Here is an 18084-nt window from a genome sequence, read left to right on the forward strand (position 1 = left end):
AGGCCTTCCACTCTTTGCAGAAGGGTCTCATCCCAGGAACAAGATAGAAGATGAGTTGAATCCTAGCCCTCCTTAGAGAAAGTTGCTCACTGGGAGCTCTCCATGGTTCTGTGAGCCTGGACCCAACATGCTCTGTGAGCTTCCACTCGTGGTCAGATAGAGGAAGAACTGATGTGCAGGCTGTTCTAACAGGCTGTTCTGAGAGGCTCCAGCTAATCTCACAAGATAAGTTTGCATAAATATCCTGAAGCATGTTCTACAATTTATCCTCACTGTTTCCCTCAAGGCAGTGGGCTTATATTGTGGGACAGGACTCTGGGCTCCAGAACAGTATACAGTGGTGCCCCGCAAGACGAATGCCTCGCAAGACAAAAAACTCGTTAGACGACGAAAGAGTTTTCTGTTTTTTGAGTCGTTCCGCAAGACGAATTTCCCCATGGGCTTGCTTCGCAAGACGAAACGTCTTGCGAGTTCTTGCGAGTTTGTTTCCTTTTTCTTAAAGCCGCTAATAGCCGCTAAGCTGCTAATAGCCGTGCTTCACAAGACGAAAAAACCGCAAGACGAAGAGACTCGCGGAACGGATTAATTTCGTCTTGCAAGGCACCACTGTACTCAGCCCATCCATTCCTCTGCCCTGTGTTTGGACCTTATTCGTTTTCCAGCCAACAGCCAAGCGAAGCAGCTTAACTGAGATGTGCTTCAAATTGTTGCCATTTACTGGGGGCAGTCCCTACGTTACGGTCACATATTTTTTCCTTTAGGGGATGTTCCATTAAAATTTTGTTAGTGTGATTTTCCTGAATGATTATACTTAAGGGTCTCTCCAGATTCACTAGAACATGTGTAGGGAACCTTCAGCCCACCAGGCCATTTTGGGAGAATCAAGTCCACCATCCCCACGCTTAATGTCATTTGATGTCAGGTGCAAGAAAGCTCAAGCCATGTCTTCAAAGGTATAATCAGGAGTGCATTCTTTGCAGCTAAAATTCAGGCCTTTTTGAATTTGATCTCCTTTCTGCTGCTTTGCACACCAGCCCAGGCACAACACAATATTGGGCTGGAGAGGAGGGTTACATTCTGTGCTTCTGAGAATGATTCTAGCAGGTTCTTCTTGATTTAGTGGAAGGGAAAGCTTCGTAGAAGCATTTAGTATTCTGCTAAAGGGTCAATGCAGGGAGGTCAGGGCAACAGGGAGCTGCCCTTTTTGGTGACCTGTTTTCTCTAAAAACAATGGAGAGAAAAACTTCCCTAAATTACAGAAGCAAGTACCAATGTGGACCATTCATTACTCTGTGGTAGGTAAAACGATTACTCTTTCAGCTGCCATCTGCAGCCTCTCTCCACCCCTTCTCCCTGCTCCCAGAGCACTTACATAAACTCCAAGTATGGATGAGCAGCCTTTCAGCAGCAGCCCATGAGCAAAGCCCCTGCAGCCCAGCAATTATTCATCTAGTTGCTCCTAGGCAGAAGTGCAAATGGATGAAAGTGCAAATGGATGACAGCAAGGAGGGAGGCAGGCGACCCTGCGAATGCACGTGTGTTTCCACTGTGCTCTTAATGGGCTTCACAGCATTAGGGACAAAAATCTATGTTTATTTTATGGGATAATCATCTCTGCACATTTGCTATTCCTTCCTCCCCCCCCCCGCCCCCCACTCCCCCTTGCAGGCTTTCTTGGGATCCCAGCCCAGTCAGAATAATTTGCAGAACACAGGTAAGAATACAGCAGAAAATTAATTTAGGTATTGTTATTCCCTCTAATTTCGTCTCTGTCGTTATCAACGTTCTTTCTGCAACCAAATCTGTGTGGTCCCATGCTGATCAGTTTGGAAGCAAACTGGATTCTAAAGGGACAAAATATATTAGTTTGCAAATTCAAATAAGGGTGGGGGGAATTAAATGGGAGCATCTCAGCCGGGCCTGCAGCATGTTGAGGGTGTTCGCTGGTTAATAGAAAAGGGAAATGTATGTGTGTGAGGGGGAGACTGGCTTGCTGGATAGAGAGAGAGTGTGTGTACCATGAGATTTAAAAGATTCTTCCTTCCTTGAACTCTGTGGAGAGACTTCAGGATGCGAGAACAGAACAGGGAAGAGGTGCATGCTCCCTCAAATACTAATCCCCCATAGCCCCAAGAATCCACTCCTATCTCAAGGTCAGGTGAGCTGTGGCAGCGTTACCTAATGAGCAGAACTACTTCTGCTCCCAGGCAGGAAGAGAAGAAGTTCTCAGCCTTGGGCTTCTCCCATACAGCCACAAACCGGAGTGGAAGGCTTAACAAGAGCTCCAGTAGGCAAGGCACCGGTTCCTTGCATTATGCAAATGTTATATAAAATATGCATACATTTGCAAAATTTATGCAGGCCAGACAGTTTAGCTTTTCATGGTGCAAAGCTTGGAACAGTTTTCCTTTTCCTTTTTTTTTTCCAACCCACCCACAGAATAGTGGGCACAGGCTCAACAGAGAACACTGACCTGAAAGTTCCCAATAGAACCTTTACTATGAAAAGGGGTGGATAAGTGGGTGGATTTAAAGAGACGGAGAACATGAATAAACATAGTTGGGAGCGATGGTGAGGGGTTTACTGGGGAGAAAGCGACAGCAGCTGCTCCCCCCCCCATTGCCCACCTCTTCTGAACAGGCTGCTTCCCTGTTCCCCACAAAGCCTCAATTGGAATGATGGTAAATCATGATGTAATGTCGTTCTAGAGGCATTATTCGGGCTCTGGCGGGGGGGCACTGTTCCCCCCCCCCCAAAAAAAAATGCCTCTGGAACAATGCTTGGACCATGCTACTGTCCAGGGTGGGCTGCCATTCCCAGACCCTAGCAATGCTTCTAGGATGATGCTATGTCATGATCATAACATAGTGAGGCACTTCAAAGTGGCGATGGTGAGAGTGCTCATAGATGAATGCCAATTCCAAAAATTAAAAGGGGAGCAAGAGAAACTGCCGCCATCATGTGGGCAGAGGAGGGCAACCATGATGATAATGGGTCTGGAAATCAAGACTTATGAGGAACAGGTAACATATATATTCCAGACCCATTATCATCATGGTTGCCCTCCTCTGCCCACATGATGGCGGCAGTTTCTCTTGCTCCCCTTTTAATTTTTGGAATTGGCATTCATCTATGAGCACTCTCAAAGAGAAAAAACACTGTTACATTACCGATCATTAATACAGTGGTACCTCAGGTTAAGTACTTAATTCGTTCCGGAGGTCCATACTTAACCTGAAACTGTTCTTAACCTGAAGCACCACTTTAGCTAATGGGGCCTCCTGCTGCTGTCGCGCCACCGGAGCACAATTTCTGTTCTCATCCTGAAGCAAAGTTCTTAACCTGAAGCACTGCTTCTGGGTTAGCGGAGTCTGTAACCTGAAGCGTATGTAACCTGAGGTACCTCTGTATACAGATGTGTATATTCTAATTATCCTAATGCCCACATAATTATCAATAACCGAATACATTCTGTGTAAACTCATTCCAAATATCATTGTATTTATGCAAAGAAAGTTTGTGTCCTTAAGTTCATATGCTGCCAATGTTGTCAAGCCACTGATTAAGGGGAACAAGTATGTCTATTCTTCCAGTTTGTCAGTTGTCAGTCTCCTGGCCACCATTGGGGCATGTGGAATCCATTTTCGCTATCCTGTTGTCAAATTTCCATACAATGGAAGAAAATATTTACCTCTGGAATTCCCCCCCCCCCCCAGTTGTGTCTTGTTTATATAGTTTATATAGGCCTTATGAGGAAATAGTTGAGGGAGGTGGGTACGTTTAGCCTGCAGAAGAGAAGGCTGAAACGTGATATGATAGCCATCTTCAAATATCTAAAGGGCTGCCACATGGAAGAGGGAGCAAGCTTCTTTTTGGCTGCTCCAGAGGGTAGGACCCAAACCAATGAATTCAAATTACGAAAAACCAGATTCCAACTAAACATTAGGGGGACCTTCCTGACAGGAAGAGCTGTCCAACAGTGGAACGGACTCCCTTGAAAGGTAGTAGACTCTTCTTCTTTGGAGGTTTCTAAGCAAAGGTTGGATGGCCATCTGCCAGGGATTCTTTACCTGTGATTCCTAGGGGGTGAACTTGATTATCCTTTGGCTCCCTTCCAATCCTACAAGTCTTTGATTAAACGAGCCTCCTCAATTTCTCGATGTTCTAAACACTTAAAAGTTTATGGTACCTCCCCATGTGCCATTCACAATAAAATCAATACAAATAAACTTTTATTTTTTGAGATGGCACATGTATGCGAAAAAAGTAGCTCATTTCAGATTTTTCTAGATGACTACTTTAACACACACATATATATATATATATATATATATATATATATATATCAAATGCCTCTGCTTTGCTGGTGCCCTGAGTCCATGCTGGGTCTGCCAACTGAATAACCCAGCACTGCCAAAGAATATAAGAAGAGAGTGCCGGATCAGGCCCATGGCCCATCTAGTCCATCTTCCTGTTCTCACAGTGGCCAACCAGGTGCTTCCTCTCCACCCCGCAAATGGCTGAAATGGCTCCGCATTTTGCAGGCCACAGAAAGAATGGGCGTTTTCAGCTCACCTCTACCTGCAGATGAGGAGCAAACCGAAAGATAATAACTTGCCTCTGGCACTTCTGCCTGCTGTATTTTTCGCTCCATAAGACGCACCTGATCATAAGATGCACCTAGTTTTTAGAGGAGGAAAACAGGGGGGGGGGGGGATTCTGAACGAAACAGTGGATGTATGATTTTTGTGGTTCATGCTGTGGCTACAGACATGATATGTGATTTGACGGTGAGTTTGGGGTAGCCCAATGCAAAAATCCTGAGAATCCATGTGGATCTGTGCTTTGTAACCACGTTTTTGCACCATTGCGGCCCCACGAAACAATGGATGCGTGATTTTTTGATGCAGGCTATAGCCATGGACATGCTATGTGATCTGATGGTGAATTTGGGGGGGCCAAGTGCAAAAATCCTGAGGATCCATGTGTTTACCTCTCCCCCTCCCAGGCAGCCTCCTTTATATCTAGAGTTCCTTATCCCTCCCGATTGCTTGCCGATCAGCTGCTCAGCAGTTTTGTTTCAACACCCCCTTCCCTCTTTTTTTTAAAAAAGGCATGATCTGCTTTTCACCCCTGGGCAATTCGGCTCCAGGAACGACGCATTCACTCCATAAGACACACAGACATTTCCCCTTACTTTTTAGGAGGGAAAAAGTGTGTCTTATGGAGCGAAAAATACGGTAAGTTGTTCCCAGAGGCAACTTAAGCCAAGTTTTTCTTTTTCTCTTCTGCTTCCAGTATCTGGTGCATGTGAGATGGAGCCCTTAGGATATTACAACGGCTCGCTGTCTGTGACACTGTCTGGGTCGGTGTGCTTAAACTGGTTGGACTTTCCTGATTACGTTCATCAGTATCCAAACCGGGGCTTAGGGAATCACAACTACTGCAGGAATCCGGAAGGTGGCGCCACGCCTTGGTGCTTCTACCAACTTGCCTCTGGAGCCGTAGGCTGGGCCAACTGTGACTGCAGCCAAGGTGAGTACCAAGTGTGTCACTGCCACTGACTCTTCTAAAGAGACGACTGCAAACATTATGTGCTAGGAGTGCTTGCAAGGTGGAAGGAACTGCTCGCCTCCCATTTAAGAACTCAAAAGATCTGAAAGTCAATGGCTGCAAAAGAAGAAAGGATAAGGTTGAAGCAACAGGAAAAAGTGGAGGATGGTGGTCTCAGCTTTTGCCAAGGTGATAATACTTTGATTCCTAAGAATCTAGGAACTGCTTCCATTGTTTCTGCTGCAACTCTGGGTGTCCTTCTCTAGGAACCTGTTTTCATGGTTAGAGGGGCTCTGAAGATGGAGCCCCAAACTAAAATTCAGGGTCTTTGTTTGACTTGCTTTGTTGTGTGTGTGTTTTGATGTGGGGAGATTGCGCTTAAACATTGCTCGGCCTTTTCAAAGATTTGGTGCAGTACTGTTTGGCTTCTCTCTGTTTTGATACAGGTGCCGTGCGACTGATTCAGAGTGGCAGGGTGGAGCTGTACTTCAATGGACTGTGGGGCACTATCTGTGGGGATGACTGGACAGACTGGGATGCCAGTGTGGTCTGCAGACAGCTGGGACTCAGGTAGGGATGTCTCATTGTGGGGAGGCAGCACCTCTTTCTTATGCTAGATGCTGGAGACCATAATTCCCTTGACATTCTTTCACACCATCCCAATCTCCGAGCAGTGCGAGATTCCAGGCATTCCAGGCATTCACCCAGGGTTTGTGTTTCCTTTTGGAATCAGGCACAGTGGAGATTGTGGTTTCTTTATAATATATGGTTCATTTGCACATATATCATCCCTGAACCTGTGGTGAATGGGTTCACGGCATTAACACCCCCAAAAGGTCTTGTTTCTCCCATAGTCATATCCTTGGACTCAGACAGAAATCAATCATTGCTCTAAATCATTGCTCTGACTTCTAGGTCACATCACTGCAACTCAGCTCTAACTCTGTCTTCGTCCTTCTAACTAACCATGAGTTGAGGGAGGGACCCCATCCATTTGCCATCTCACACAGAGCCCCTTCCCTTTGTTTCCCTTAATGGCCTGTCACCCAGGTAATCACCTCAAACAGGAAGCTAGCCTGGCTGATATTTTAACACTTGCTGGATCCAGAGGTTAGAAGGGTCTCTGCATACAATCTACTTCCTCCCTGCCCCACCCCCAAAAAACTCATAACAGTATTATTGAAAACATACATACATTTTACTCATTCCTAAATAGACAAAGAGACAAAGGCAGTCTAAATATATTAAATTCCCGCAACCCCAATGTGAGGAAAACCTGACCTGAGTTCGAATCTGCTTCAAGGATGAAGGGGCCACCGATGCATAGGGCAAGTATGGCAAACCAATCACAAATGGACAAATAGAGAGAGAGCTTCTGCCTCCCTAGAGTGGAATAACATTTCCTCCATGGGTGGGCTTAGGTAGTCTTCATTTAAATAAAGAGAGGTTCATAAAACTTGTAGCACTTTTCCCAATTGGGCTGGAGCAACTGAATGATCCTCTGAAACTCTCTTGCCTATACATATCTCACCTCTTCTGTAACAATGCAGTTCAGTTCCATATGGGAGCATTTGCAACTTATTCTTAAGTCAACAATGAAGTAAAAACTGGATTGCTTATAGCATGTAAGAAGAAAATGTTGTATCTAAAAATGGGACTTAATTTGTACATACACACCACTGTAGCACCGGCACCGAAATCAGCAACCCCCCTTCCATGCACAACTGTTTTTTGCCTATTTTATCTTGCCAATAAAAATATACGGTATATCCACAGAATCCTAGCATATCAAGAAGAAGGCTAGGATAGAACCCTTTCCCATTGACACCCAGCTTCTAGGTGCAAAACTGGTTTCTTTTTAATGGAGGAATGTTCAGGCATGTGATAGCCCTCCTGGTTTTTACCACAGGACCAGAACAGTGTTATGGTATTTTGTTGTTATTATTATTATGACTTTTAATCTCCATTGGACTTATTGCATGCTCTACTTTCTGGCTTAGCGAAATTGGCACAGCCCAAAGGGAGAGTTATTCTGGTTTGGGTCCAATACCCTTCCACCTGCAGTCCGCAAACTGCCGTGGGGATGAGAAGATGTTGTTGCAATGTAGCTACCAAGAAATGTTCAGAACCTGCAAGCACGGAAATGCCGTGGCCAAATGTGCCCCACCGCAAGGTAAGCCAGAGAATTAATTTAATTTTGTTTACTAAAAGTACAAGCACACCCAAAAGACCATTCCAGCCCTTTTAGCAAAATAGCAAGCAACAAACCATCATTCTTAATGGTGCTGAAAAAGGCACGACACGGGTATTTTTGCCCAGGATGCACACATGAACACAATTTGCGTATTTCATTGCCTAATTGTTGTCTCTGGTCAAAGAAGATTTTGAAGCATTATGAAAACCTGCAGACTCCATATACAGTGGTACCTCAGGTTACAAACTTAATTCATTCTGGAGGTCCATTCTTAACCCGAAACCGTTCTTAACCTGAGGCGCGCTTTCGCTAATGGGGCCTCCCGCTGCCACCGTGCCACTGGCACGCGATTTCTGTTCTCATCATGGGGCAAAGTTCTCAACCTGAGGTACTACTTCCGGGTTAGCGGAGTTTGTAACCCAAAGTGTTTGTAACCTGAAGCATTTGTACCCCGAGGTACCACTGTACTAGAACCAACATTAGGCTGGTGCTGTGCACTCCCATTGCTGGTGTTTTAAACCATGTACACTTAATCCCTACAGATCCTTTAGTTTCTTGAGGAATATTCTTGTTTGCTCTGATTATGGGTTTGCCTCCCTTTCTCTTTTGTTACAGCAGTAGAAATATTAGGAGTATAACCCCTGAAGCAACGCGGTTTCGTTGAACAAAAAAAAAATAAAAAAAAATAAAAGGTTTTATTGTTATTGCTAAACGACTGTTGTCCTTTGCTACGAGGAGCCAGTTTTTATTTTACTTTCCATGTTCTTTCTTTCTTCTTTTTGTCTCTCCCTTCCTGAAGAGCAGGTGTAGGATCTCCGCTTCGTCTGGTGGGGGGCAAAAAGAGCTTTGAGGGTCGAGTGGAAGTCTATCATGGTGGCCTTTGGGGCACCATTTGTGACGACCAGTGGGATGACAAAGATGCTGAGGTGATTTGCAGACAGCTGGGCTTCAGGTAATCTGTCAATGCCTCTCTACTTTATGTGGGGACATTTATGAACGCAAAGCTGCCATACTGGATCACATTTCTTGTGTAACTCTGTGGGTCCTTACGGTGTGCAATGTTTGTCTCCCTCCAAGCGGATCCCCAAAGGCCGTGTCTTGGGCTCAATTTGGACAGGGCTTGGGCCCAATCCTGCTGGATGAAGTGGAGTGCTCAGGCAACGAGCTTTCATTGGACCAGTGCAAGAAAAGTAGCTGGGAAGAACACAACTGTGACCACATTGAAGATGCAGGGGTAATTTGTGACCCCTTTGCAGGTATGGATGCCACTTCTGCAGAGAACATGCGGCAGACCCTCATTAACCCTTTTTCTCATTGAGATGGCAAATATTTGGCTGCATTGTACCACTTCTGAGTGCTGGTGGGGACTCCCAGATTCTCTGTGAGTCTAAAACTAGTAAACAAAGGAGACCAGCCTAGCCTCCTCCCTGTTTTCTATATGCAGGAATCTGTTTATTTTGTAGGGTGATTACTTCGTTTAGATAAGCTCCCACCTGCAGTCTAAAGTGGTTCAGCTCAGGCACAGGTTTCCTACCTCAGTGATTTTGTCCCCAAATGCTGCAGTCTGCTCCCTTCGCTATTCCATGATTCCTTATAGCAGTATATACATAGGAGCTTCTGTGCTAAATGCTGAGGGGGAGTAATGGAAAGCTGCTATAAGAAGATTGAAGTTGGGGAAGACTTGGATGATGTAATGAAGGCAGGCTGGGTATCTCCTTGCCAGTTTCTGGCTGAAGCCTTTAGGGAAAACATGAATGAAATAATATGTGAAGTGGGGTATTGTTTTTGTCTGTTATTATGTTATGTATTTTTGTGTTTTTATATTGTACACTGCCCCACAATCTTCAGAGGTATAGATAATAAAATTAAAAAAATATACTTCCAGCCTCTTTTGTGCAACTAGGGAGGTTAGAAACATGATAATATGAAAACAAATAAAGTGGAGATGCTGAGATTTGATTTCAGTGCTGACTTCTCTCTTCAAATGCAACAAAAAAAACCCTATCTGAGGCAGCACATTGTTGGTGTTTTCCAACTTATTTATTATCATATTATATTTGTGCATTTAATTTTCATTCGTTTAAGTGCATGCATGAAACACAAGCTTAACTTGGTCTCATTAAAATAAACAGCATTTAAAAGTGTTTGACTTGGGCTTGACATTGTAGCTGCTGTGTTTTAATATTAAGTCATTGTCATGGTTTGGAGTAATGAGGACCTCCTGGCTTTGCTCTACAGCAGAAGGCTATAGGGCAGGCACCCCCAAATTTGGCCCTCCAGCTGTTTTGGGACTACAACTCCCATCATCCCTAGCTAACAGGACCAGTGATCAGGGATGGTGGGAATTGTAGTCCCAAAAGAGCTGGAGTGCCGAGTTTGGGGATGCCTGCTATAAGGCATCTAAGCTGTCTCTCTCGAAAAATTTATTGCCAAGAGACATTTATTTAAGATAATTGGGGGTGTTCACTGCTTGGACTGTGTGTAGTATTCAGGATCATAGGATGGGAGGGAAGGAATCTTCCTGCTTAATCACTTGCCTATCCTTCTCTCTCTCATGCTAGCAGAAGGTACTATTCGACTGGCAGGAGGCCATAAACCGAATGAAGGAAGGGTAGAAGTATACCACAATGGAAGCTGGGGGTGCGTGTGTGATGACGGCTGGACAGGTATTAATGCCCAGGTGGCTTGCAGACAGCTTGGCTTCAGGTAAATGCAAGTCTAAATAATATTGTGTGTGTGTGTGTTTTGGTTTTTTTTGTTTTTCAAAGGGGCCAGCTGTGTGGGTCAATTATGACAAACTAGTTAGCAGAGCCCTTGGTGTGCAAACTCACTTCAAACCACAGTTTCTGATTCTGGCTTGCTGGCTGGCAAGAAGCCAGGGTTTGTCGTCTTAGTCACTGCACCAAACCATAGTTAATCTTCCTCAACTATGGCTAGTTGCGGTATCTGAATCAAGACAAAATCTTGCATAGAAAAACTGACTTCACAATTGGAGAGCAACATACAACTCCTGATGCTACTTTTGTGGATTGCCCTCAGTAAGAAGGGAATATCTTGAAGAGTGTGGAAGTGGTGCAGATTTTCTGTTTTATACAAATGTTTAAATATGTTAAATCTCCAAAAGAAACAATAACTCACAAAAATATTTTTTTACAAAATGTGCACAATCCTATGTATGATTAATATTAGTTTTTTTGCTATTATTATAATACCATGAACATACCCAGAATGACATAAGCAAACAAGGCAAGTCGGTATACATACAGGGCATAGAATCCAGATTTTAGCTGTGAGGGTGAAACAGAGAAAAATGAGAGAAGGGAAAGCTAAAAATACCAAAGGATCCTGCCTTTAGTCCTTGTAAAAAACACTGTTTTGTTAGAGTTAAATGAGAAACAAGGGAATTATTTATTCCTACACCCTCCCTTTCGTACATACATACATAATTGTATGTCGCCTTTGCACAGTTCAAGCCATGCTCAAGGTAGTTTACAACATGAAAAAAATATGTAACTGCAACATAAAAAGTAGTTATAAACAATAAATAAATAAAACATAAAAAATACACCACCAATTTCCACATAAATCACAACAAGATCTATAATAAAGGTACAAAAACCAACAGCAACCCCTACCCACAACAAACCCTCCAAACAACGCCACAGCCCAAGGGTCTGTTCAGCAGCCTCAGCTTTTGTAGCTGGAGTCAGTCCTGGCCCTGCCTTCCCAAACCAGGGGGGGAAAGGCCTGCAAGGCAGAGAGCAGGCCTTCCAGGATTTCCAGTGCTTTCTGAGTACACTGTCAAGTATATGCACATGTATCTGCAGGGCCCCGTAAGAAAGTATATCTACAGGACCTTCCTTTGCATTGATGGGTTCAAACCACCCTTGTTGGTTAAGATGGATGCTCTGAACAGGAATCCCTTGAGGAAAAGATCTGCTATCAACCTCTCTGCTTGCTTCCTCCAGTGGCCCCGCACAGCTGGCAGCAGAGGGGGAGTTTGCTTCCGGACAAGGCTTCATCTTACTGGATGATGTGGCTTGCACAGGCACTGAGCTGTCGCTCTTTGACTGCCTGCACAGCAACTGGGGGCAGCACGACTGCTCACACGAAGAGGACGTGGGTGTCCACTGCTCCCCCGATAGCAACAGGATCACTGAAGAGGCTACAGGTAACTAGCTATGGATTCTCCAAGGCAGTGAGAGCTTTGTTGTTGTTGTTGTTGTTGTTTAGTCGTTTAGTCGTGTCCAACTCTTCGTGACCCCATGGACCAGAGCACGCCAGGCACTCCTGTCTTCCACTGCCTCCCGCAGTTTGGTCAAACTCATGCTGGTAGCTTCGAGAACACTGTCCAACCATCTCGTCCTCTGTCCTCCCCTTCTCCTTGTGCCCTCCATCTTTCCCAACATCAGGGTCTTTTCCAGGGAGTCTTCTCTTCTCATGAGCTGGCCAAAGTATTGGAGCCTCAGCTTCAGGATCTGTCCTTCTAGTGAGCACTCAGGGCTGATTTCCTTAAGAATGGATAGGTTTGATCTTCTTGCAGTCCATGGGACTCTCAAGAGTCTCCTCCAGCACCATAATTCAAAAGCATCAATTCTTCTGCAATCAGCCTTCTTTATGGTAGTGAGAGCTTGGTACTGCTGCAAGTTTGTGCAGCACATTCCTTTGCTAGGAAATCTACTTGGATTCTGGGCTGTAGAGCTTAAAGTAGTTGGCCTTCTTTTATCCATTTACTTCAGGCCAAGTGGACAGGATAGGGGTTTGTTTGTGTGTGCACCTGCCTTGTCCACACATCAGAGGGGCAAGATTAAATTTTACATTAAAAGGGGTACACACGGAAGGGACACTGAAGCCTCCTCTCCATTGGTAGAGGTACTTTTCTTGGATCCTGGCTCTAATCACAGCTGGTCTGCGAGGAAAGTGAGAGAACAGGAGGGAGGTAATATGGTGGGTGGCAAGATTCGGTTTGTTTCTTTCACATCGTCATTTCGATGTTAAGAATTAGGTGTACACCCACCCGCTCCATCCCACATGTGAACAGGACAAGTGAAAGCGTCGCATCTTGTTTGGCTCCTAGAGAGTGTACCTGGACCTGTTCTTGCTGTTAGTTTCCCTTTAGCTGTAGTTGGCGCTGTGGGTTAAACCACAGAGCCTAGGACTTGCCAATCAGAAGGTTGGCGGTTCGAATCCCCACGACGGTGTGATCTCCCTTTGCTCGGTCCCTGCTCCTGCCAACCTAGCAGTTCGAAAGCACGTCAGAGTGCAAGTAGATAAATAGGTACCGCTCCTGCGGGAAGGTAAACGGCATTTCCGTGCACTGCTCTGGTTTGCCAGAAGCGGCTTAGTCATGCTGGCCACATGACCCAGAAGCTGTACGCCGGCTCCCTCGGCCAATAAAGCTAAATGAGTGCTGCAACCCCAGAGTCGGTCACGACTGGACCTAATGGTCAGGGGTCCCTTTACCTTTACCTTTAATCCCATCAGACAAATGAGCTGAGGAGTGAATTAGTACAGTCATACCTTGGATCCCGAACACCTTGGTACTTGGACATTTTGGCTCACAAACGCTGCAAACACGGAAGTGAGTGTTCTGTTTTGTGAATGTTCTTTGGAAGCAGAATGTCCGACAGGGCTTCCGATTGAATCTGAAGCTGTGCTTTGGATTTCTGAACATTTTGGAAGTCCAATGGACTTCCGGAACGGATTCCGTACGACTTCCAAGGTACGACTATACTTAAAAAGAATGGGTGCCAGTTACCCTTTTCTAATCAAGTGTGATCACATCCACACCATACATTTATAGTACTCTTACTCCACTTCGTGCCAAGAATCCTTGACACTATAGTTTATTTCTCATAAAGCTACAACTCCCAGCACCCTTAACAAATTACAGTTCCCAGGATTCTTTGAGGAAGCCATGTGCTTTAAATGAATGGCATGGATGTGACCTGTGTATTGTTTCCTTCTCCTTCATTTTATCTATTTCTCTTCCTTGATTTCAGGCCAGATTATTTAAATTCCACAACAAATGGAGCTTCTTGGTTCCCAAACACGTTCTTCCTTTCTGTCTGTATCTCTCTCCCCTCCCCCTTTTTAATTAAGCTGATCTTATTTACAAGAAGAGCTTGCCTCCATACTAACTCTGGGCGGGATGTGTTAGTCCTGCCACTTACTCTGCTAAAGAGCAGGTTTTCCCTGGAAAAGGAGCAGGGAAAGGGGGAAACCGCTTGGACCCATGGCCTTCTAGAAATGGGACAAGCAGAAGTGTGGACAAACTCTTCGTTTTATGTTGGTTTCAATGCATGTGTTGCCTTTTGTAAGTCGCTTCAAGTTACTTTTACTTAAAAAGGGACTAATAAGTTCAATGAATTATAATAAACAACAACAGCTCTACTATATTGCACTATTCAGTTGTTTTCTTTCTTTTTTTTTTTATAAATATTTATTAGCATTTCAATAATACACATAGACACACACACAAAAAAAGAAGAAATAACAAACAATACAAAATTTAGAAAAAAAAAGAACAATTAAAAACAAATGTGATTTCAATTGCTTATTTTCATATAACTTCTTTCTTAGACCTCCTCTCCCCTCCCCTTCTTGTATTCCAGTTCAAATTATTAATCCTGCAAATCCTTATTACTTAATTCTCAACCTTAAACTTAATGATTTTAACATACTGTAATTTTACCTTTCCTCATTCTTCCATTAAATTATTATTGCATTCCTCATTTTCCTTTCATTTTAACCATTTTATACAACCAATTTTAACTTATCTAATCTTAAACATCTTATGCATCATTTCTTATTCTTTAACATATTTCTTAAAGTCAATATTTCCCTTCCGTGGCTTTCCCAACTTCCATACAAATATCAAAACAAATTAAAACAAAGTAATTAATAATTCTGTACCCTTTGGATTATCAAACTCCAACCCCCCTTTCCCGGTTTGGTCCCCAATAAATGTTCAATCAATACTGTTTAACCTGGAGATCTCACGTCCGAGGCTCTCAAGTCGTCCTCAGTTCCTCTCTGCCGGCCTCTTGGATAGTCCTTTAGGTTAAGCCCCAAGGCTCGAAGGGGCTCTGACCCAACAAGATCCATGATTTTTCCAGTTGGCCCTCCATATTTAAAATTAATGCTAATGAGGTGCTCCACTCTCAAATTTGCAGTTTCCAACTCAAACCAAACTTTCCACCTCAAATTTTTATTCTCCTAGTTGTTTTCTTTCTTTAGTGTGTTCTAAACAGTGCCCTTTTTAACATGCAGGGATCTCTGTGCGGCTGGTGGATGGGAACGGCACCAAAGAGGGGCGTGTCGAGGTTTTCATGAATGGACAGTGGGGCAGTGTCTGTGACCATGGCTGGACAGATAGAGATGCAGCTGTAGTTTGCAAGCAGCTGGGTTACAGGTAATTGATTTACAATGTATTGTTTAAGGTTGGAGGGTAGAATATTCAAAGTCCATGGTCAATGGCTAGTTTTGCCTGATGAAGCTTTTAGAAGGGTGAAGCCTGCTATGGCCCCCGAAATCCACAGGTGCTTATTCATACCCTTCTTTTGCCTCTTGGGACTTTCAAGTGAGCTGTTTCCTCGTTTCTCAAGGGGTCTTTTCAAGCTCTCTCCATCTTGCAGTGGAAACAGCTTTGGTTTAATCTGCAAATGCAGTTTGTGGATTTTGTGCTGTTTGTCTGTCTGTATTGCTGAAGCGCTCTTTCTTGCAGCTTCTTTGTGCTGATTCTTCTCAGGCTATGTGAGGATTGATCAATGCAGGCATGGGGAACGTGCAGCTCTCCCAGTGTTGTTGGACTGAAACTCCAGTCGTCCCTTAGTCATTGGCTCTGTCAATTGGGGCTTAGGGGAGCTGGATCGAACAACATTTGTAGGGCCACTGGTTATTTTGTTTATTTTTAAATTAAATTTATATCCTGCCCTTCATCCAAGGATCACAGGGCTATTTACAGCAATTTACACAATTTGCAGCAATTTACACAAACATACACAACAAAGTGGGACGCGGGTGGCACTGTGGGTTAAACCACAGAGCCTAGGACTTGCCGATCAGAAGGTCGGCAGTTCGAATCCCCGCAACGGGGTGAGCTCCCGTTGCTCGGGCCCTGCTCCTGCCAACCTAGCAGTTCGAAAACACCTCAAAGTGCAAGTAGATAAATAGGTACCATTCCGGTGGGAAGGTAAATTGTGTTTCCATGTGCTGCTCTGGTTCGCCAGAAGCGGCTTAGTCATGCTGGCCACAAGACCCGGAAGCTGTACACAGGCTCCCTTGGCCAATAAAGCGATATGAGTGCCGCAACCCCAGAGTCGGTCACGACTGGACCTAATGGTCAGGGATCCCTTTACCTTTTTACACAACATAGTAACCAACCAAATAATACTCCCCTCCCCAGTTCAAAAGGACATAGATTGTTTAATTAGCTGTCCATGTTCTTGAAATGGCCTGATCTTAATGGTACCTCAGTGTGTTGAAGTATTTGAGTTTGGCATGCATTGCTTATGATCTCCCTGCTCCGAGGGAATCCTTCCTTGAGTTTTGGTTTGGTGCGGTTTGCTTCCTACCAGTGGGTGACATACTGTGACCTGGATTCTTAGGGGACAAGGGAGTCCATAATCTGATAGCGATTGATTTTCGGAGGGGCTTTTCTAATCACAGAAACTTGTTTTCCATGGTGTTCCATTCAACTGATTCCCTCCTTGCAGTGGTACTGCAAAAGCGAAGTCCATGGCTTACCTTGCTGAGGGACACGCACCCATCCATCTGGACAAGGTGGAGTGCAGTGGCACTGAGCACACCCTGGGGGAGTGCGTCACCCGCAAGAGCAACATTCACAGCTGTTGGAAAGATGCCGGAGTGATCTGTGACTACATAGAGGAGGAGAACAAGGCAAACACAAATGCAGGTGTGTGGCATATTAACCGTACCCTTCTCTCTCCGTGGCATTTTCAATAGTTGTGTGTAGACTTTAGAATGAAGTTTGGCTTCTAGAGAATCATGGCTTTCATTAGCTTTGCATTACAGCAAATGGCAACTCCAAAAGCAAATAGCAAGTTGTGGGAGGTATTCCCCCCACCCTGACAAACAACATGGGAAGAAAGGGTGAAAAAACACCCCAACAAACTCTCAGTGACCCTTGGCCCTGATCCCACCCCCTAAAACACACACACACACACAAGACAATATGCACCAAGTTAACCCCGATGAACAGGGTTAGTTGTGACATACACACTCTTGTCTTTTATTCAGGCCCCCAGTCCCTGCCTCCAAAGCAGGCCCCTACGCTAGATTCCCAAAACCCCACCCTTCCTCAATCCCACTTACCGTATTTTTTGCTCTATAAGATGCACCAGACCACAAGATGCACCTAGTTTTTGGAGGAGGAAAACAAGAAAAAAAATATTCTGAATCTCAGGAGCCAGAACAGCAAGAGGGATCGCTGCACAGTGAAAGCAGCGATCCCTCTTGCTGTTCTGGCTTCTGGGATAGCTGCGCAGCCTGCATTCGCTCCATAAGACGCACACACATTTCCCCTTACTTTTTAGGAGGGAAAAAGTGAGTCTTATAGAGCAAAAAATATCGTAATTGTTTTGCAGTGTGCGAATTACCCAATGGACAGATCAGTCCTAACGCTCCCTGACACTCCGTGTTTCAGAACCTACCGCTGGCAATAGCTTGTCGACTTCTTGGTAAGGCTCCAGAATAAGGTTTCCCACTCCCAACCATGGTACTTCCCTCTGCTGACCATGGTGCAGCAACCTAGCATTGTCATCACCGCCATCAACATTTGCTATTAAAAGTATGTCCTAAAAAGGAACATTTTGCCACGATACATTTGTTTTAGTGTTTTAAGAAGTTTTAAGGGTTGTTGTCAACTCAAGGCTGATACTGCCTCCAACTACAACATCAAGTTTCTCAACACTGTAAGTTTCCATGACCTTTATGCTTGCCTATGGCTGCAACTGATTTTTAGATCGAATTTGCAAAAAGTGTGCGCAACGTGCATGTTTTATTTTGTCCGAAACAATTATTTTCTCCGGTGCTTTGTTTTTACGGGTGGGGAAATGCTTTGCCAGACTCTTCTTGTTTTCATTTTTAGTTTTCTGTATTGACCATTAGGGACGCGGGTGGCGCTGTGGGTTAAACCACAGAGCCTAGGACCTGCCGATTGAAAGGTCGGCGGTTCGAATCTCCGCGGCGGGGTGAGCTCTCGTCGTTCGGTCCCAGCTCCTGCCTACCTAGCAGTTCGAAAGCCCCCCTAAGTGCAAGTAGATAAATAGGGACCGCTTTCTAGTAGGAAGGTAAACGGCGTTTCCGTGTGCGGC

The 18084-nt window shown here is 44.6% G+C and overlaps 1 protein-coding gene across 4 annotated transcripts in view; it reads left to right on the plus strand.

Annotated features, from left to right (window-relative positions):
* LOC307215670 (neurotrypsin-like) overlaps window positions 1-18084 on the plus strand; it is a 39853-nt gene that overhangs the window by 10063 nt on the left and 11706 nt on the right. For 3 of the 4 annotated variants that reach the window (XM_079975168.1, XM_079975167.1, XM_079975166.1), the window contains 10 exons: window positions 1669-1714; window positions 5299-5535; window positions 6000-6123; window positions 7554-7726; window positions 8552-8699; window positions 8825-9003; window positions 10309-10453; window positions 11716-11918; window positions 15020-15161; window positions 16465-16664. In XM_079975168.1, the coding sequence (XP_079831294.1) occupies window positions 1669-1714; window positions 5299-5535; window positions 6000-6123; window positions 7554-7726; window positions 8552-8699; window positions 8825-9003; window positions 10309-10453; window positions 11716-11918; window positions 15020-15161; window positions 16465-16664 (1597 nt within the window). The remainder of the gene's footprint in view (window positions 1-1668; window positions 1715-5298; window positions 5536-5999; window positions 6124-7553; window positions 7727-8551; window positions 8700-8824; window positions 9004-10308; window positions 10454-11715; window positions 11919-15019; window positions 15162-16464; window positions 16665-18084) is intronic. The other variant, XM_079975169.1, reaches the window with a different exon arrangement.

Source organism: Podarcis cretensis (assembly GCF_951804945.1).
Source record: "Podarcis cretensis genome assembly, chromosome: 5".
NCBI lineage: Eukaryota > Metazoa > Chordata > Lepidosauria > Squamata > Lacertidae > Podarcis > Podarcis cretensis.